This window comes from Alosa alosa, chromosome 3 (assembly GCF_017589495.1).
Source record: "Alosa alosa isolate M-15738 ecotype Scorff River chromosome 3, AALO_Geno_1.1, whole genome shotgun sequence".
Taxonomy (NCBI): Eukaryota; Metazoa; Chordata; class Actinopteri; order Clupeiformes; family Clupeidae; genus Alosa; species Alosa alosa.
The window spans coordinates 22,559,763-22,581,445 of NC_063191.1; the positions used below are offsets into that span (position 1 = coordinate 22,559,763).

A 21,683-nucleotide genomic window follows, 5' to 3' on the forward strand; every position below is an offset into this window, starting at 1 on the left:
TGAGATGGCGAAGGGGTGCACAAAATATATGAAGATGTACAGTATGTGTGGCATTGGCATGTGCATATACATTTGGATGGGATTCATGCTCTTTCAGCCCACACACACACACAACAAACCTTTGGTCTCTCCCTGCTGCTAGAAGCTCATTACCAAGCTCTCCTGTATGATGATCGGGTGGAAGACTGTGCTGTTGGCACAAAACATCTGTGCAACTCGCACCACAAAATAAACACTGAGAAATGATTTGTTGCATGACTGAACTAGAAAAAATAACATCTCCGTTTTTTGCCTTATACTATATGCAATGCTTCCTCAAGATTTGACTTGAATTGTTTGCCTAAGATTAAACAGATTTTGCATGAGTTTTTCCAAAAGAAATCTAAAAAGTAATTCCAAAATAAAATAAATCATGTTGAAAATATGTCATAACACTGCTACTAAGTACTCCAGTTCACTGTCAGACTATGAGGATCCGTCCTACAGAGATGGTTCATAATCACATATATAAAAACTGAGTCATTAAAGCAGCCTGTTACTGGCTTCAAATAGACAGGGTCACTAGTCCCTTGGCAGACGGGATCTAATTAAATTTCTGAGAGCCTTTACTGTAAGTTCCTCCTCAAAACTCTCAACCGTGACTTCAGAGATAACGGGACACTTTCTAGAGCAGATTATGAAACAGTTACAGCTGTCAGAAGTCTATCACAACCACCTTTTTCTTCTACAACTGTGAATCACAGTAAATATCAACACCCTCATACACATACATCTTATGCATTAGGGGACACAGAGTAGCAATGTTTATAGATGCCTTTATGCACAACTTACAGCATCAATTTATGTACCTAAAAAGCTCTTTCTGTCTCCTAGGTAATGATTCATGCTTGACATAAAAAGGGGAGCAAGTGCAAGCTTTGCCCTCAACGTGCCCAGAACAGAAAGCAAAGTTGGTGTATGTATTGCACAAATGTTCTACAAGTTCTGTACAGATTTGAACAAAAGGGCATCTGTGATCAAGGATGAAAGAAGAAGGGCAAAACCAAAACAATGCTTTTTTTAAATGGCATTTCATAACAATCTGGCTTTATTTATGTAGTGTCAGCTAATAAAATATACAGTTTGTGTTGTTTATGTGTTTTCACACTGGATGCGGTCTTGTGGTTATATAGGAGGAGCAGATTGTTGATGGCCTTACCTGTGAGGTTCTTGAGACCAAGTTGGCGAAGCCCAAAGTTTCCATCGCGCCGGTAGTTGAGGAAGATGGCCAAGGCATAGCGGTCTTCATAGAGCTTAGTGCCGCGGATAATACGGAGGTTCTCCAGAGGCAAATAGTCAAACTGGTTGAGGGCCACCAGCACATATCCAGTCACCTCCCGGATTGACTACAGACAAACACAGATGAAGGGCACATTAGCTCATTTGGCTGTCTCATGGAAGCAAAGACGGGGATGCTGATATTTTGCACTGTAGCATACTATAACCAGAACAAATGGGCTTCACATTGTCAACCAAGTGTCAGCTTGATTTGACCTGACAGATATTACATAATGACCTTAAAATTCCTGCAACATCATTCAATTAATTTTCCTATCAATAGGTCAAGGAAATGTCAGTGGCTTAGTTGTTTATCAGGTTCAAACCTGGTCACTGATGGGAGATATGATGTCCACACAAAGACACATTAACCGATTGCACCCTTGTCAACTTTGCTCTAAATCAGAGGGACAGGCTGTCACCACTGAGGCCCATACTGTTAACAGGTCCAGCGCCACATTCACAAGGACAGCAGCAGCGCCGTGGCCTGGCGAGTGAGAGGGCCAGCCTGGAGAGGGGCTGTCACGCACGAGGCCCGCGATGCAACGCGACGCGACGCGAGGAGCTGCTGCCTGAGCCACACCGGTCAGTGGCTGTCAGGCATCATGAGCGTCAGGCAGACCCCGGGTGGAGTGGCAGCGGGCGGCAACAATCACGGGGGCCTGTCATTATCCGCCACGTCCGCCTAATGGGCAGTGACACGAGTGCTTAAACACCACGGCGCTCAGGGCCCTTGTTAGTCATTTATATCGCAGCCGCAGAAACGTGAAGTGTTCATCATTGGGAAAATGGGCTACTTAAACAAGAGCTTGAATGTTCTCTGTGTACAGCTTTCACCTCCTTGCATTAGCCAACTAGGCTATCCTAAATCAGATAGCTTTGTCATTTCATTTTTCTGCCTTTTTCCGGGAAAGGTTGATGTGTGAGTGGTTTTAAAAGCACACAATTGACAGGCATCCATTTTGGGAGTATGCGATCAATGGGGTCTCAAATGGGGTCTCACGCTGAGCACTTTCAACTTCCTGCGGTCTCTGACCTTAGCTAAGCCCTGGGTTTCACTGAGTCCTTTTCCCAAAGCCTCTGGGGGCATCAGCCTGTGCCAACCACCCATAGCCACTGGGCACCAAATCTACCCCAGTTACCTAGCAACCTCTAACACTGGTCAACACTGAAGACACTGAAGCGAAAAAAAAAAAAGAAAAGAAAGCATGATGGAAAAGCTGGCCCACTTAAATTGTAACGTGTTTAATTAAACAAGACAGGCTCGAGCACCATGAAGCACATTTTCATTTCTGCCTCTTCAGCTTCTATTATTTTCAAGGTCAAGGGATCAATACATCCAATTGAAGAAAACACTATGGAGGCATGTGTCTCTTGTCTCCAGACTGTTTTGCCAATAATGAAGTGTACATGGGAAAGACCTTGTTGCAGTTGCCAGCTCCATTCTCTGCTAATGAATGTCATACTGTCAATATGCCACTTCAGAAGTGACATGCAACATCAAGATAATCCATTGCCATTCAAAGACGTTTTTATCCCAATTAGTCTGCATAACACTTTTCTGGGGTTTGACCTTGAGCAATTTATCCTTTTGCTCTTTTTGTCAAAAGAGAAGTTATAAGGTCATGGTGCATACAAAAAGGAATTGAACAACAGTCTTATCAGCGCGCACCCACTCACACACTCTCCTCTGGCTGACCATACATTTTTGCGGTGGTCATCTGATGCATGGTGAGTTACTTGTCTGACTTTTTTATGGTGTCCTCTGAGATCACTCTTGTTTCACTCACTGAATTCTCTTGAAAATACACAGTGCATGTGCACGCACGCACACACACACACACACACACACACACACACACACGCACACGCACACACACACACACACACACAGACACACACATTGCAGAGAGAGAGAGAGAGAGAGAGAGAGAGAGAGAGAGAGAGAGAGAGAGAGAGAGAGAGAGAGAGAGAGAGAGAGAGAGAGAGAGGCAGGCAACAAAACATTTCAAACCAAATGCCACACAAACAGCACATGAAGACATCATGACAGAAATCAAGTTCTGGACATTAGAGGTCTGAGCATGACAAAACATGTCCAAAATTGGATTAAAAGTTGGTGTGGATGAATGACAACATTTTTCTTCTGACAACACTGCTCCACTTGAAGCTCCACTTCTGGAATTATCTAAACTCAATAATAGATATGCATGAATAGCCTTTTATCAGATCCCTACACTAATGTGCCACACAGAGCTTAATGGCCTCAGAGCCGGCGTCCACCGGTGGCAACCAGAGTGCCCAGCCATCACTTGACATTCTAAACACATGCTGAAAGCACCAGTGTCAACTAACAGGCAAGCATGAAAAAATAGCTTTTCTCTATTATTTGTCAACACACACTATTATGTAAAACAAACAAAACAAGGCTTTTTGTTTACAGTTAGTGTAAACATCATTGATAACACTAGCTAGTTACATCAGTAATGACAGCAACATTATACACTTTTTATGTTTTATTAGAAGTGCCTATTCACTGTGCCAATTATGTTATGTTTTATTAGAAGTGCCTATTCACTGTGCCAATTAACCCTTTATAATGAGGAACTGTTCTAAGCTAAGATAACTCAAGACATGTTCAATAGATATATATAGTTATTGCTGTATATTACAGCCATATTTAGTCGATATTTTTTGTATTTTGAAATTGGTCATTTTCTATTTCTCTTTATTGCAAATCCAAGTTCTGTCAGACACTCCATTTTTGCTTCTGTTACTTGCTGCAGTGTTTGAAGGCATAATCCACTACTGAATAAGGGGCAATTTGTAGTGATTACATTAAAATTGCATATTGAAAACCTTTTGACACCATCAGAGATATTTTCACCAAAACAACTTACTGTTATTACCTCCCGCAAACAAAATCACAGAACCCTCTACCATTGAAAACATACTGATTAGACAAGCCATTTTCAACAGTTTTTTTTACATAGTAATATTTTAAGACTTTCATTTAAAAATACACAAAGGTAGAATGAGTTGGAGTGAAATGGAAAGGGGAGGCTTCAGCTTTAGAGTCCTAGAGAAGGCAAGTTGGGTAGGCTAGGCGATAGATTAGGAGCAATCTTTTTCAGCCAGTCTTCCGATGGCCCTGTGCTGATGAGAGGAAGTGTGCCAGAGAAACAAAACCTCCCTTCACTCTCTCAGACGTGCCCAGTGTTGAAATGGAGCACTTCAGGCCTGAACTTAACACAGTGATCGGAGAAAAGAAGGAAATACGAAAACAGGAGGGGTGAAGGAGAGAGAGGGAGAGAGAGAGAGAGAGAGAATAAGGGTGTGTGTGGAGACAGACCAAGAGAGAGAGGGAGAGAGAGAAGAAGGAGAGAGAGAGAGAGTACAAGGGGAGAGAGACCAAGCATGTATATGTATATGGCAGGAGGAGTGCAGTCATGTGGATCTGAGAGGGCGCCTGTATATTTTAATACATAATTAATACTCCACCTGTTCCAGTTCAGAGAATGAGGCAGAGAGCGGGAGATAGATAGACAGACAGACAGACAGACAGACCAGAGAGAGGGTACAGACTGAGAGAAAAAAGTATGGGACTGATAGAAGAGAAAGGGAGTTTTTTGGTAGGCCAAAAGAGAGAGAGAGAGAGAGAGAGAGAGAGAGAAAGTATGAATCTAATGACACTATTAGCATGCTCTGGAGACTGAACACATGTTACTCTGATTACTCTCATTTCCATACATATTGAGCTCATTGGCGGCGCTGGAGAGATGGGTGGGGACAAAGATACACAGTTTTATAATCATTTGGACTTCGCTTCACTAAGCTCCTAGACCCCTTTTCATATTCTATTCCTCATCTTAGCCCCCTTCCTCCGGGACATCATAAAGAATCAGCCAAGGAGAGCTACAGTGTGTGTTACGCTGCAACTCCTGTACACACTTCTTACTTTTGATCTGCTCATCTGGGGATCTGCTGAGGAAATATGCTGCTTTTTTTCCCTTTATTTGACAATATGATGTGTGTGAAGAAGCAGATTGTTGCAGAGATCTAAGTATATGGGGGAAAGGTTTGTGTGTGTGTGGATTGGGATTGTGTGTGTCAATTTGGATGACCCAAAACACAAACTGTGTTGTCTATTTCTAGAATGATTCTAAAATATCAACCTATTACCAGAATAACAGATTATTCTACAGTACTAGGGCGCAGCCAGCCAGAAGCAGATGGGCTCCCCCGCTAATAGGTTCTGAGCTTTGATATATGTTCTCCAGATAATTTTGAGAAATCGTTTTTTTCATTTTCTATATTGTTATGGGTGGTGGAAAAGGAGAAGACTGACGTGCTTCAAATTATTTTGAGTTCAGATTGATTTTCATTACGGATAATTTTTGAGAAATCGTTTTTTTTTTTCCTTCAGGACGTGTTATTTTGAGTTCAGATTGATTTTCATTACTTAGGACTCTTGTCAAGCTTATTTCCTTACAAGCACTTCCTGTAAATATCTGTATCTACCAACACTCCTGGTAAAACAACAAAATAATCATGAAGCAACAATTACAGGCAAGAGAATCAGGTACACAGGTACAGTATGTATTAGCTCAGACATTTTAATATTAAATTGTGCAGAACAACGTGACAAATTGAAGACAATTCAAATGCACTCCTATGAACTTGCAGACAAAACCACATCTGCTTTCTGGGCTAAATAAAGTTTTGAGGAGTCCATCTGGAAGGGAAAGCAATACTCATTACACAATATAAGGCCAGCCAAGGATTTCAGAGGAAATCCTGGGAGCCAGCAGAGGGCTGGTGTCACTTTATGGCAGGCATGACATTCTGGGAATGTGCTTCTCCCCCACAGCAAATGAGAGGGGCTGCAGAATCTCCTCAGCCTATCGGGAACCTGTCACCATTATGAGGACAGATAGTTGCAGTGACCGGGATGCTGGCAACAGTGCCCCACCTTGCCTTCCCAATGCATGGGTGCTGCGTTCTGGCTGCCTCCTCGCTCGGCCTAGAATTCACAGCACAGGCGCAGGCAGATGCTGAGAGCGCGCGTACGGCACTGATTATTAATGAGGCCTTTTGTTTGTTTGGAGAGAGTACATTTCCAAACCATCTGGCTTTGTCGGGGGCTGATACGCAAACATAATGTCTGCGCGTTAGCCGTAATGTGGCGAGTGCGGCGTGCTCAACACACTGCACCTCCTCCATCTGTGTGGCCCGTGCATGTGCAGCTTTTCCACCTTCAGGAGGAGGTGGTGCAGAGCAGATACTGTGTGCATCCATCCTTCACGTGGCTGCCCAGCCTGTCAGCCGCCTCATTATATAGCCAGCCTTTTCCATTTCTTGAACACCCCCCCTTCATTCCCATCAGTATGTATCCTATAACATATCCTACATACTGTATCCTATATGTAGTATTTATCCTACATATCCTACATAAAGGCCTAGTGTGCTCGGGAGCACCAGTCATCGTCTGATCCTGTGGCAGGGTTACGCTACAGAGGAAGCGAGCCCTGCTCGTCCTCAGGGAAGGATCACAGGTGTGTCACTGACTGGCAAGCAGCAGCGTCTGTATGTTGTGATGGAGGAAAAAGATCTTCCCTGGATCTCACCTTCCTCACACTTTCATCTTCCACCCAAAATAATGCATCAGTATGCAGGGCGTCATCAATCCTTCTTAGAGCTTTTGGAACTCTAAAGCTGTAACCGTTTTAATCAGTGGGGAGTAAAGGCAACAGAGGATCTGTCTGAATCAGGGTAAAATGCCATATCATGAGGGCATTCAACATGACAGCAAGATATCAAGGATCGTTCAAAACTGATACAACTCTCTTTCCTGTCTCCTGCCCTGTACTCCCATGATGATCAGTATTGACTTGTTGCAAGCTGCCCATTACATTTGTGTGGTAACTCTCTCAAGCAATTGGAAAAGAGAAGCAAAGATGTTCGATGAGCCTCTTATCTGCAGATGGCTGTGTTTGTATGTATATAAATGTATCATTTGGCCTTTTACCTCTTTTTTGCTCATATTTACAGAGAAAAAGAATATACTGTACAGCTAGACTAATTCTACAATAACAGTTACTTATTGTGACCAACAGTAATGTTTAATGTGAGATGTCTGTTTCTCAACCATTTGTGGGATTGGTGGGATGTCTGTTAGTCAACCATCTAACATCAGCTAGCTTACCATTATTGCAACTTGCTAATTATACCTTACCGAAAATCATCGTTCAAAACCATTGAAAGGCATTCAAGATGCTTTCAGTCAAAGACACATGTCTATTACAGCAGCAAGGTAACAAGCAGCAACCTTCTGTTTCATGTGCACCCCATGAGACTTAAAGAAAATGTAAGAAAATGAAAAGAGTGGGTAGTGGAAGTGAACGCATGTAGCTCAACTTTTTCAAACAGATGTGTTCCAACTAAGTGGGCAGGGAATCATGGAAGTATAGCGTAGCCTCTGATAGTCCACATCAAATTGGGCCTTCACCGGTATCTCTTGTTTTTTATGTTTGATCTGATCTCACTATTCTATTTGAATGTGTTAGTTCCATAGATTGCACTGCCCCTCCTCCCTCAGCACCCTGCTGAGATAATGCAACCCCTGGCTTTTAGATAATGAACCGTGCTAAACTGCTTATTGATTTAGACCACTGTAATTAAGAACACAAGCACTGCATCTGTCTTTTTAAAAATCTACATCCTCTGTCTTTCTCTCCTTCAAGTTCTCCCTTTCTCTACGTGTAGAATTGTACAGAAACTACAAGTGACGAATAAACACAATGTGTGTTTCAACAAAGAATCGCTGAAAGTGTTTATATCTTACACAAAAGGTCTTGCTATCCAAAGTGTTCCTTGGATTTAAATGTAACATGTATTTCTGAATGCTCTGTTGTGGGTATAAACTGGATGTATGACTACTCTTTGACTGTATTCACTGCAAGCATACACTTTTTAAGTACGGTACACAGGTAGACAGGGTCTAAAGCAACTTGATGCTCTGGGTGGATCTGCGGATGCTATCAAAGTTTATTCACTGCGTCCGTCACAGTCACCACCTGACATCATCATCACAGCTGGACAGTGATGTATAAGTCACACACAGGTACAGTAGGTGGCACACTATCGCCCGCACCACCACCTCACCTCACCAGATGTTAAACTTTAGAAAGTGCCAGCGCACTTCAAGCTCTCGGGTTCCCAAATTCCCTTTCCAGCTGCGAGGTGCTGAACAGTCCAAACTGCGAGTGATTTAGTGTGAGACTCTAAGGTGAAGCAAAGGACAAAACCCAGTATCCTCAGCCAAAGCTTAGTACCACATTATCTGCTGCTTCAGGGCTATAATATGAAGATTTGTAGAAGTAAAAAGGAATCCTGTTCCTTCCCCTGCTTCCTGTTGGCTGCAGCGATCTGCCGTGAAACACACACATGCGTTTTTTTTCCTCCACACTCACTGACAGCTTCCCAATTGAGCTAAGAAGCCCACGTCATTAAAACGGACTTTTAGCTTGGAATAGAGGAATGAATGGAGGCGCTCTCACTGCATGATATGCAAACCATTTATAGAGGAAGATCTAGCATATTTCTCTCATTACCCCACATTCCCGGAGTTATGGAGAGGATAGAGAGGAGGTTTGGGGCTGAGCTCAACAGCAGGGGTGCAAAGAGAGTCACAGCACAGAGGATTGCAGACAATGGCACATAAAGAACCATGAGACTAATGGGGAATACAGAGAATAGAGACGTTATTTGCCTGTTAAGCCACTTGATAACTGTTGAATGACAGCTACATTAAACCCTTTTTTTGCTAAAGATTATCTATAAAATAACCAAAATCAATCATTTTTCTGTGCAATAGCATGTCAATGACACATATATTTTTGTAAAAACGAAAAACAAACAAAAAATAAATATAAATTGTTTTATTAACTGAAGCTTAAAAAAAAACTATATAATTCATTCTAAACAGTGGAAACAAAACAGAAAGCCGGTGAGTCCACAAAGAGACAAAGGAGTCAGGATGGAGGGAGAATGAGCTCAGGAGATGGAGTAGCTCTCGCGTCCCCACTTGGCACCCGGCTCCATCAGTACTCTGATTATGAAAGTGCACCCAGAGGAATTCTCCAAACCCAAGAATTTGTAATTGATTCTGTGAGTTAATTACAGTCCGGTTATGCCAGTGTCATGGTTAATATTGTACAGATTTGATGAGAGGAGTCACAGAGGGACTGTTTGGGCAAAAAGGCAATTTTTCAATTAGAGGACACATCCTGCTGTACATCTTCAATTCAACACCGCCCTGCTCTCACCCCCTTCTCTGGCCTGTGATGTGGGCTACAGACAGCAGTGAGGGACAGGTCTGCTCTCAGTCACGTAACACACAGGTCAAGTACGGTGAAGAACACCAGAGAGACAGGAGTGAGAAGATCAATACCACCGGCGCTTTTTCACGGTTTTATATTTGTTGTGAGTTCCATTAAAACAATGGAAACTATCAAAATGATGAGATGAGATGATAAAATATTAATTTAAATGCAATTATGTATCAGTAGAGAGTGATTAATTTTCTTATCTCAAACGACTGACTAATAAGTGCTTCATAAATACCAGTGTGATTCTCCACAAGTGTCTGTGTGCACTGGAGGTGATCTGGCTGGGGAAAGGACTGCCTGATATAAAGCTGCTTTGTGCAGCCAGCCTCTCTCTTTCACACAAAGATATAATTCTGCTCACTTCTCTAGCTCTCTCTGAGGGCTGTCCCTGTGGATGTCAACAGTACAAAACAATATGTGCCCGCCAACAAAATGAAATGAGCTATTTTGATCTATATTGAACAGAACATTGTAGAGGAACACTGCCCATTCAAATGAATCTCAAGAAATGAAGGAGCAAAAGAGAAAAAAGGCAGAATAGGCAGACTGAGTATAATCAACCAATCTCTCTGCAATTAATGTACCAAACAAAAACATGTCTGCCTGCTAATAATAAGACAATGTGGTGTCTTTTTATAATTAACACCTGTAATTACTGATAGCTCTCCTTTTGTGCTTATTTACACACACAGTCATCTCCCTCAGTCTAAACAGAGGAGTGTCTAGAACAGTGTAATTGATTTGATAGAGACAGTGCCTGGTTTCTGAAAACAGGCCATGACTATTCCATTATAAAAAAAATGTCTCCTCTTCAGCAAGATTTAAAAGAGTTTCAGAGTTGCAATGTAAACACGTAGTGAAAACTTAACCCAGCAGGGATTCCAACACTAGGTAACAACATATGCTTCTTGTAACAGTTTAGCATCAATTAACATGAATCAGTAGTAGTCATCATTGACATCCATAGGCATATGCTCTGTAAATTACACTATGCACTGATTCCTCTGTTCATTATACATTGTCATCCACTTTTTTTGTTACTGTATACTTTCTTGGTTTTCATTCAAGAAGTAACCCAACTGTCACAATGTGAAGTATCAGTTGAATTTGAATTCAGACTTCCAAACAATGTCGTGTTTCTTTTTGCTATTGCTTGTATACAGCAACAATCATCACTCCACCTCCAAAGGAGCCATCTTGGTGAGCCAATTACTTGGCACGTGTCTGAGCAGCAGGTCAATGACCCTCAGAAGTCTTTTTATGCATTTCCTTTCAATGTGTGTGTTCTGTTATCTCTGTGTGCAAGCCATTTCCCAGGTCTTGGGTATCTTAGTTTGTATACACCAGTGAGAACAGGCGATTAACAAACGTCTCCTCCACCTTGACTCTCTGGAATGTTGTTGTTCTTATCACTCCTGAGGTGCTTTCAGAGTGTGTCAAATCAAACTGAGCTATTGGCAGGCCAAAGCGTTAGCCTGAGCTACCAGCGCAGTGGGACTGTGAGGCAGCCCCTGGCTGCTAGAGGCCACGCTTAATGGACGTAACAGTGTTATTAGCTAATAAAAGTTGATGGGCCTGGCCGGCACTATAAATTAAGCACGGCAGAGGAATTGGCCTCTGTCTTCCTCTCCTACCCTGGGCCACCGGCTCCTGGTAATAACCTGCAGCGTTGGCTAAGGAGGGGTTATGAGGCAGAGATGAGACCCCAGAGCAGCTACTTGTTCAGGAGATTCTGGAGATGGACGGGGGGGGGTGGGGTGGGGGGACTTCATTCAGGCTCCTCTCTGACCTAAAGCCAGGGTGTCGGATGTGTGCTGGGGTGGGGAGGGAGCTGCTGGCTCCCATGCAGCCCTGGAGGAAATCAATGAATGTGTTGATAAAAAAGGGCCATCCTTCAGAGGCACCGTCGGGGAAGAGGCCTCGTGACCCAGTTAGCTGTGCTGGAAGGGGCATAAACACTGTGGCAAGGCAGGGTGCCCGCGGGGTTATTTTGTCACGCAGCGTGTCACTGTCTCATAGTTACCATTGGTTTAATTACGATGTTGATTTTTCCTGGAGGAAGGATAAAGGAGCACTTGGCATCGACCGAGCCAACATAACTCAACACTTTCTGCTTCTCCTTACTGACATGCATTCAGCTGAATCATGTAAAAGGTTAGGAAACAATTGATCGCATGAGGTACTTTCAGGCATGTGAGAAGAAAACATATTCATGAATCAAGTTACTAGGGCAAAAAAATGAAGGTGGAATTCATCATTGTATAAAATACTGTAAGAATATCTCAGGATATGGGATTCATGTTGAATCATCTTTTCTACTTGTATAAAAAAGGGCATGGATCAGTTTTCTGAACAGTTCCTTATGTTTGACTTTACTGCCAGGTCTACTCTCACAGTCTAACTGATGTAGTCATGCTTTGCTACATGAGTAGCTCTTAATCATTCCTGTGAAGTAATGAACACTGGTCTTGCCTTGTATTGCTGGGGAAAGGATAAAAGGTAATAGCAGGAATAAGAGAGACTCTGCATATTAACCCAAGAGTGACTTCCAAGGATCACATTTACCACAATCAATTTACTGTACATGGTTGTGCATGAATTAATGAGTGTCTGGTCACATATTGGCCAATGAACTACAGTATGTGAATAAGGCCCTTACATCAGGGGGACTCGCGGTTATGGAGCCAGAGGTGGCTGGAGGAGTCAATTGCTGTCTTTTAAGAGTGCGCTTACTGTCCCCTGGCAGCATAATTTACAAGCCCTGCTGAGGAAAGCAGCTCGCGCCGGACGGTAAATTTCCCCGCCATGTCGCCTTGGAGGTCTCATGCATTATCGTCAAATCTTCGAAAGGTTGCGATGTTTGTCAGAGCGACGCCACATTCGCCAGCTGATTTACGGCCAGAGCCATTCCCCCTCAAGCTCAGGCAGAGGGGAAAACAAGTGTCTTTTCTTCTAGCATAGACAAAGATTACTCTCTCTCTCTTTCTCTCTCTCTCTCTCTCTGTCTGTCTGTTCAGCTGCAGGTATTTGACTACATCTGAAATAAAAAAAACAGAAACAGAAAAGAAGGAGAGAAAAGAGCTCAAGCAATTTGCCATTCACTGTTGCTCTCATTTGTGCCTTTGAATACAATGATGAAGTGATGAAGTCCTTACAGGTGTGTTGTGTGGATCTGGCACCAGTTCTGACAATGCAATCATTTCTTTGGAGAGAGCTGCAATTATCATAAGAGACCCCATTTTTCCCCTTCTCTCTTGTCTCTGCTCCCCATACGAACTGCTCTAGTGGAGACAGCACTTATCTATTAGAATGTCTGGATGAGGGATATTAACACCATAAAACAGCATCATTAGCTGATGAGCAATTAAATGACTCGGTCTCCTCTATTTAGAGAAAGAAAAGCCCCAGCCAGGGAGGCTTCTTAATCTTTTATTCCGCCTCTAACAGCCACTTTTGTTTGAACATCGCCTTTTTCAAAGGAGGCGACACATGATTCAACTATTTTCTCCCCACCCACCGCGGAGAGGTGGTTGGCGACAGAACAGAGGTGCGGCGTCAATGGGGTTCAGAACGCCTCCCACTCTTTTTGTCTCAATTATAACCCCATTCATTAGCCCCTCTGCCAGAGAAGTGGCTCCTCCAATGCACGAATCAAAGAGGGGTTTATCAAGCGCTGCCGCTCGGCTGGCTCAGGGCCCGCACAAAAGACAGGGTGGCTTAATAAGGAGGAGGACACCAACGATGCTAATTACCACACTGTGTTTAAAAATGTGCGGGGACCGCAGAGTCACGTGAGCACAAAGACAGAACAAGATGTGATGGGGTAAGAGACAAAGATAGAGTCACAAAAGATATACTGTACGAAAATGGAAAAGGAATGGCCAGTGGAAAGGTGATCGCAGGTCTGCAGAATGGTGGGAAAGTTGTAGAAGTTAGTGACCGGTTCAGTGCAGTGTGGTCTTGTCCAACCATTTGCCGAGGTTCTTCTGGGTAGAAGACTTTAAAGCATCCAATCCTCACACGTTGCAATACTGGCCCGCTGAGCCTGACAATCCCCATGCTTTTTGGTGGGCTTGATTAATAGCTGTTCCTCTCCTTGGTTAAATGCATAATTACAAGCAGGCGGCTGGGCTTAAAGGAGCCATGGCGCGGGAGAGGAAGCAAGTGCAGAGGAACTGAGAGGAGGAGTGCTGCTACAGAGGAGAGAGGAGCCCATGCAGACGAGACAAAGAAAATAAGTTATTAAGGAGTTACCAATTAGAGAAGAATACAAGAATGGTTGGACACGAGTTCACATGGGACTGAAATGTGGGCAAAAGTTGGAGGTTTTAGGGGATGAGGGGTCAGCAGAGGATGGAGGAAGTGTGTCTGGTTACCACTGATAACCATACTGAGTGGACTAGAGCACAGCTCATGAGCCTTTCTGACAGCGTTGTTAATTTGTTTTCCCTTAAGTCAAATTTGGCCTGCAAGGGTCAGCGCTCTTCACGGGCTTCCTCAGAGGGCAAGATCACCTTGCCCTGTGGTGCTATTTTGCAGTCATTATTTTCAGCCACAAGTGAAATTGGCTTAGAGCTAATCAACATTTAGCTCTTCCGAGTGTGTTATTACACAGCAATTGATGGATGGTACAATTACATTCAATGTCACTTAGCTAAATGGTTATGTAATCCTAATGAGTTTTTATTCAAACATCTTCTAGTTAGTGTATGAGAATAGAAACCAGGGAGGGGAAGCTTAAAGTGGTTTTGGAGTGTTTAGGAAATGTTGTAGGTTTTAAAAAAACAAACAAACAAGATTTGCTAATGACGTGTACTATTCCTGTTTGAGCATGAAACATTAATGTAATGGTTTATTGTAAGAAGCTAATCAGAATGAATTCTCATTTTCATCAAGAATGTGAGGAGCTCTATGCACCGTAGCCAAACACTCTCAGTAGCCTCAGTTAGCATTTACAATGCTGTGTCTCTCCTTCCTGCTTTGTTACCTCTTTCACAATGCAAGGTCAGAGGGACATGGTCTCACCAATCATCGTTATGGTCAGGCAGCGTGAAGACCAGCCCCATGCTCCCAAGGACCCACACTAATAAAAACAGAGGAGTGTCAGTGGCCGCGGTCTAGCAAGTGCAGTCCAAAACAAGATGGATTCCCACTCAACGCAGGCGTCTGCCGTCTCCTTCTGTCCGCGTGAAAACAAACACAACAATAAACTCAAGCCTAGAATTGAACACATGCTCACACTCTCACATTGTCTGTCCCTCTCCACATCACACAAACACATAAAAAATAAAAACATTCGGAAATATAAAATCACTATCTCTTTCCCAGACACAGTTTATGTCCTATCTCACACACACTCACACACACACACCACTTTACCCTAGGAACGCCCCACAGAAATGGTTTGAACATGCCACCAAGCACCCCATCAGCCGCCAGCTCGTGGCCCAGCTGCCTGGCCTGTGTGTGGCCATTATCATTCTTCATTTCTACTGTTTACCCACTCCGTCCTTCCTCATAACACTGTCCTCCAGGCATTCTTCCACTCCCAGACTGCTTTTTTATCAGCACACTCACGGCCTTCGGTGTGATGTCTGCCACCCAGAAAGGGCATCTTTCATATTAAAAAGCGGTAACCCAGAATAACTGATCATAAAACCGTTAGTGACATCTATTGTATCTAAATGTACTGTAATGACACCGACAGGTCAGGAGAGATGTAAAACACCCACTATGGGCCAGACTGGCTAAGAATGAACAATGACACTCTCTGGGCATCTACAAAGGCAGACAAGTGTAGCTTGTCACATAGAGTTCATTTGCCTAATGTATGTAAGGTCACACGTTTCCTTAACTTCTACTTTCAAGCTCAACCTTTTTTCTGTTCTGCCCTTCTTCCTGTGTATCATTAGGTATAAAAGACGGTCACACCAACAAAGTTGTAAAGATTTGATTCTTTAATAAGAGCATGCTATATAAGTACTCAGTTCTGATACAATGCAAGTGATATATGACACATCTATCTGAACAGAAGAACTTTCCCTTAGGCCCTCTATAGAGCTGTGATCACTGAGCATGTCCTCATTATTCTCACATTAACTACATGCGGATGGATAACTCTGTCTTGCCCTGGAGAGTGAGCAAGTATGTGTGTGTGTGTGTGTGTGTGTGTGTGTGTGTGTGTGTGTGTGAAGGGAGAGAGACCAGAGAAAGAGAGAGAGAGAGAGAGAGAGAGAGAGGTGGGGAGGGAGGGAGAGAAAGAAAGGGAGGTTTAAAGGTGGCAGGGAGAGAAACATAAAAAGTTGGTCTGCTGGTCTTGACCCACTTCCTGCTTTTATTACAGTGGTGATGGATAGATGGATGAAACACAGTTAAGCAGACAGTGTCACACAGACACAGAGGCAGAAGAGCAATGATCCAACCACACGAGTGAGACCTCTACATTCATCCTCCATCCACAGCAAGCAAAAAAAAGCACAGCGAAGAACGATCGACGCATGGACTGTCTGAAACGATCACTCTCAGTGAAGAACGAGACACAGACGGAGAGAAAGCTTGAGGAAGCGAAAAAGGTTGAGAGAGAGAGAGAAACAGAGGGAGAGAGAAAGTATGTAGATGATAAAATATCCTCTCGTTTCATAACACAGCCTTATCACCAAACGTGGGCCAATAAAGAGCTAGCCTGAGGCCTTGAGGCATTGTTGCCGAGGCGGATTGAACACGAATGGCTGGCAAGAGGCCCTGAGTGCGGAGTCTTTTTGTGTGAACAGATTTGATCTGGAGCGAGCGAGCAAGAGAAACAGTGGAACCCCCCCCCCTCAAGGGCTCCCCCATTCACTTCTCTGACCACGCGGGGTGAGCGAGATAGAGCTCTGAAGAGGCCTGGCTAAGTGCAGAGCAAGCCAGCCCCTATTGTGTGCCCCGCGCTGCCCATCCTCCCTCTGCCCTTTATGCGCCGGCCGGTGTTCGCCAGCGATAAGCGCTAATGCTATTCCCTCCTTCTTATCTCCTCGGCTCTCTCTTTCTCTCTCTTTCTTGTGTTCGGGAAAGCATGTACGCATGTATTCAGGTGACTCCTCCGACGGAATGAATGAGGCGCGTGCTTGTCGGCTGCTTCTGTGGCGTGAGCTGATTAAGTTAGTGAGTGGAGTTTAACAAGGGGAGCCAGGCTGGTTACCTTCCCTGTACCCTTCACCGTCACCTCCACTGGACTCTGCTTGTCATGAAACACTAATTAGGAGCCAGCACTTCCACACGCCCACTAGGACTGGCGGCACACTTTCTGCTGCTTTTTTTCCCTCTCCATATTTTCTGCAGACACAGCTAACTTCATAACAACTCAGGTGTCTGGGACACGCTTAATACGATTTTGTTTGGCTTTTTTCTGTTCTTCTAATGTTAAATGAAGCCAAGAGAGGGGCAAATAAACACACAGTTAGTGAGTTCATATCCATAATCTGGCATCCAATCACAGGTGAAGCACAGTTCATTTTCACTGACCTTAATTACATTAAATAAAACACATAGAAATATGGAAGCTAATGTTGCACTTATGTGTCATGGTAATCTGCAGTAATGGCAAACAAGGCCAGATGGATGCCAAGAGCTGGCCATTACTGCTAGTAGCTACCAGGGCTCTTAGAGCATTGATGGCAAACTCTGTGAACCTCTGAACAAGAGCCTGTGCCATTCCCATCCCACTCATCCACCATCACCCACCTCATCATACCAGACCTCATTTATGTCAACATTACCATCACAATTCTTCTGCTCATATGGTTAAACACTAGTAGTCAATTATTTTTAATGTTACCTCTGCCTGCTAAGATTTTATATCGAAATCGTTCAAAATTACATCTCAATCTCGAACTTCGAATTTGAAAGTTGAATCGACGATGCAGTCACACCCCCAATGTCACATCCAGCATGTATGCCAAGACGCACAAACGCACGTGCTGAATTGCAGCATCAACACTCTAATTTTAGGCTGCAGCCAGTTAAAATATACACATCAACCTACCGAAATCAAAGTCCTACTTTGAAATCACCGGTGTGGAAGTACTCGTTCATTCACGTCAATTAAAACTAACTGACCCTACTCAACTTAGCAAGTGAAAAGATGATCTAGTTACAGTCCAAAGTTACTTTAAGGCTTAAAATGCACATTGATAAGTATCCATGAACACTAACCTTGGGTCTCTTCGAAGTGTGCTGAAACGATCAAATTATAATTCTGTGTTGTTTCATTTCACTATGTTCACGTCTCTGTTTTAGCCTAATGTTGGTTCTGTTTACATTACACGGGGTGGTGGAACAGTTTCAAAATAAAAAGCGGTTTCAAAATAAAAGCCACCCGAAACAGAAAGGGAAAAGGCCAAAAAGAGTAAATAACATTAAGGAATGCATTAATAGTAATGTTGAAAAAAGATCGAAAATCGAATCGAATCGTGACTTTAAAATAGAAAATTGCACCGAATCGAGGATTTGGAGAATCGTGACACCCCTACTGCCTGCCAATAAGATACCAAGAGTTACGACCTGCAAATTGAGTGCAGGGCAGATAATTGTTTCAGAATTGTTACAGAACTTTCCAGCTTGTTCCCAAGCACAGTTCCTGGCAGCCCCGTTGCTAAGACACTGCTGACTACACAGAGGGTGTACTACACATTCTAGCTGACTACACAGAGGGTTCTACCGAGCGCCAGCGGCATGATAGATCGGACTTTAATGAAGATGTCAATCATGGCTGGGGAACATCATTAGGCGGCGCAGGGTGTGGACATCTTGTCCTGTCTGAGTGCTGACTTCTAGCCATGCATCTTTCTAACACACAGCACGAGCCGCGTTCCGCGGGGGCTATTGACAAAGCGCCATGCCAGGCAGCCACGCACACAGTGACATGCCCAGAGCCGTCCAGCTTTACTTCAGACCTGTCCGAGAGGTTGCCAACTTAGTTAGAATAAACATTTACATACACAGCCTGTGTCTATAGTTTCTGACCCAACCAATCACTGCCCAGACACAACGGAGCTTGAATGAGGGAGGGACGCATGTGAAGGCAGAGAGGAAGAGTGTGTGGAAAGGCACACTCTCAATTCACCGCTCTGTCCATCCTATGGCCCTGACTGACAGGAAAATAGATGGCCTAGCGCAACACCAGGCTGGGGACCTGGGGGGTGTTAACTGTCAGTCAGGCTTTAACAGGGTTAACACGCTCTATCTGGCTCATGGATTGATAACACACAACTCACACTATGCATTAACACCCCCCTGACACACACATACACACACACACACGTGCAAGCGAACACAGTCACACATGCAGATTACTGGTACATGTTTGAAGAAATGCACCCTGTTGTACAACAGAACAATTTACACTTAATCACACATCACTCAGAGACACACACACACACACACACACACACACACACACACACACACACACACACAGTGTATATTCTGAGACCAGTCCCCTGTGTGATACATTAAGTGACCACTGCCACAGCACCATGCAGCAGTTTTCTGAGGGGAAACAGCTTGTTCACTTCTCCCCTCTTCTCCTCTCTTCTTCTCTCTTCTCTTCTCTTCTCTTCTTCCATCCCTTCCCATTACCCTCCATCCATCCATCTAGCAAGCAGCAGTCCTCACTCGCTCTCCTGCAGCGATGTTTTTCCTGCAAGGGGGGCTGGCACCATTAATCTTCCGGTGGCAGAGACAGCTCTTAACTGTGCTGGCGCTTCACCGCGGCCGCCTCTGCGACTCCATGTTTACGTTCGCCAGAGGCAAGTCACAAGCCGCCGCACATTTCACATCTAAACCCAAGAGCCCAAATAAAAATGGTGCGTGCTGCTCGTGTGTGTGTGTCTGCATGACTGAGACACAGAGAGTGACAGTGGCAAAATGGGATGTCATCAAGCACAGTGTTATCAGGCTACCACGGAGCTTGAAATGGCTTGAGGTGAGCCAAGGTCCACAGGAAAGTGTGTACACTGACAGAGGTCCTCACTGTACCGCTTAGAATTACAGTTTTTCAAGAGCAGTGGCAAAGGCATGAGGTAATGCATGAACCTGAGAATAGCTATTCTCCACTCAGGAAAGTCATGCAAAGGTTAAACAGAAAGGAGGATGTATCAAAATATAGGACCCCCCTCCCACTCTCTCTCCCTCTCTCTCTCTCTACCTTTTCCCTCTCCCACATAGACCATTTATGTCTACCCTCATGTCAAATTAAAGTGATGGAAATGAACTTGAGAGTGTGCTAATTGCAATTGTCAATCCAATCTAGCCAGGCCTCAAAGACATGGGCACTCAAACACTTAATCAGTCTTCATTAATCATGAAGGGCACTGCAAAGATGGCTCCCTAATCTGTTCTGATCTAATGCCATGCAAAAGGGGGCTCTGGCTATATATATATATATATATATATATATATATATATATATATATACAGTATGTATTTAAGCAGCGTAATGACCGAAGGCATGCGAGAGGGTACAGGGAGAGGTGGACAGACCAATGGAGAGAAAGAGACAGAGAGACGAAGTTATACATTTGTAAAAGCCTTGCAGCTGTGTAGGTAATGGGCTGTTTGAAATCTTTCTTTCTTTCTTTCACCCATTTCCCTCTGCCCCCTAATTTCCTCCATCTTCCAGCCCCTCCACCTCCTCCATCACCCACACACATACACACACTCTCACACACACTCACTCACACACACACACACACTCTCACACACACTCACTCACACACACACTCACTCACACACACACTCACACACACACACTCTCACACACACTCACACTCACTCTCTCACGCACACACACACACGCCACACGCACACACACGCACGCACACACACACACACACACGCACACACACACACACACACACACACACACACACACACACACACACACACACACACACTCACACATACTCACACACACTCACACACACTCACACACACATCGTCCTCTCCATCCTGGCCTTGCTGGAACATGACTGCTGTCGTTAATGGAGCACAGGGCAGCCTCCCGTCTCTCGCTCCATCTCAGTCCGGGGAATTCCCTGCGGACCCCCTCCATTTTGGAGCTCATTAACTCCTCATTGACCCCGTCCCCTCTGGCCCATAGGGGTCAGTACCACTGCACCTGCACGGGGCATTCCTGCTACCAGCAGGAAAAATGAGAGTGGTATTGCCTCTGACCTTGGGGGTAGTCAATATACTGTATGTTCTTTAAAATGTCACACCCACATGTAATAGTAATGAGAGTGGAACTAACATGTGGCATTTATAAAGGGTCATGTGGTTGACTGACTAAACAAGAGCGATCAGTGCTGGGGGAGGCCTAATCCAAAACATCCATCCGTGCCTATGCCTCTAGTTCCCTCAGAGATGTAAAAAAGGTCCCAACATCCCTTAGATCCATCCATCTAATAGAAGAATAAACAAATAACCATTGCAATCTCCATTGCTTGATCCGATTTTCTTCCATGTTTGACATGAAACTGGGTTTGTCATGACTGGGATTGTTCTTTTTACACATTTCCTTGAGTAATAAATGTTGACGCATGTTATAAATGTTGACGCATGATGTCGTTGTCATAAGAACTGACTCACTGAATTTGCATTTGTTTAAATGGACGCCCAGCGTCCTGTTGGTGTTTGTCCAAAGTTTCCATCTGTTGGATCTCAGAGTGACAGGGGCTCAAAGACATCCGGCCTTTCTGAGCCACAGTGACACACAGCAGGGCTACACAGATCACTTCAGATCAGTCACCAGACCTATTTACAGAGCAGCCTCCCTATTCCTGGAACAGCTGTCGGAAAACACTTCAACCTGGGGTACCACAATAGAAACTGGGTGGTGAGTCAGAGAGCGGGGAGAAAACGAGGGTGCGGACGCCATGGAGAAAGAGAGAGGGAGAGGGTAACTGTTGCAGACCATCATGGGTACCATGGCAACAAGAT

General features: G+C 44.2%; 1 protein-coding gene across 3 annotated transcripts in view; it reads right to left on the reverse strand.

Annotated features, from left to right (window-relative positions):
* Nucleotides 1-21,683, reverse strand: part of LOC125291878 (receptor tyrosine-protein kinase erbB-4-like) — a 232,664-nt gene that overhangs the window by 91,224 nt on the left and 119,757 nt on the right. For all 3 annotated transcript variants that reach the window (XM_048238834.1, XM_048238835.1, XM_048238833.1), the window contains exon 3: nucleotides 1,199-1,385. In XM_048238834.1, the coding sequence (XP_048094791.1) occupies nucleotides 1,199-1,385 (187 nt within the window). The remainder of the gene's footprint in view (nucleotides 1-1,198; nucleotides 1,386-21,683) is intronic.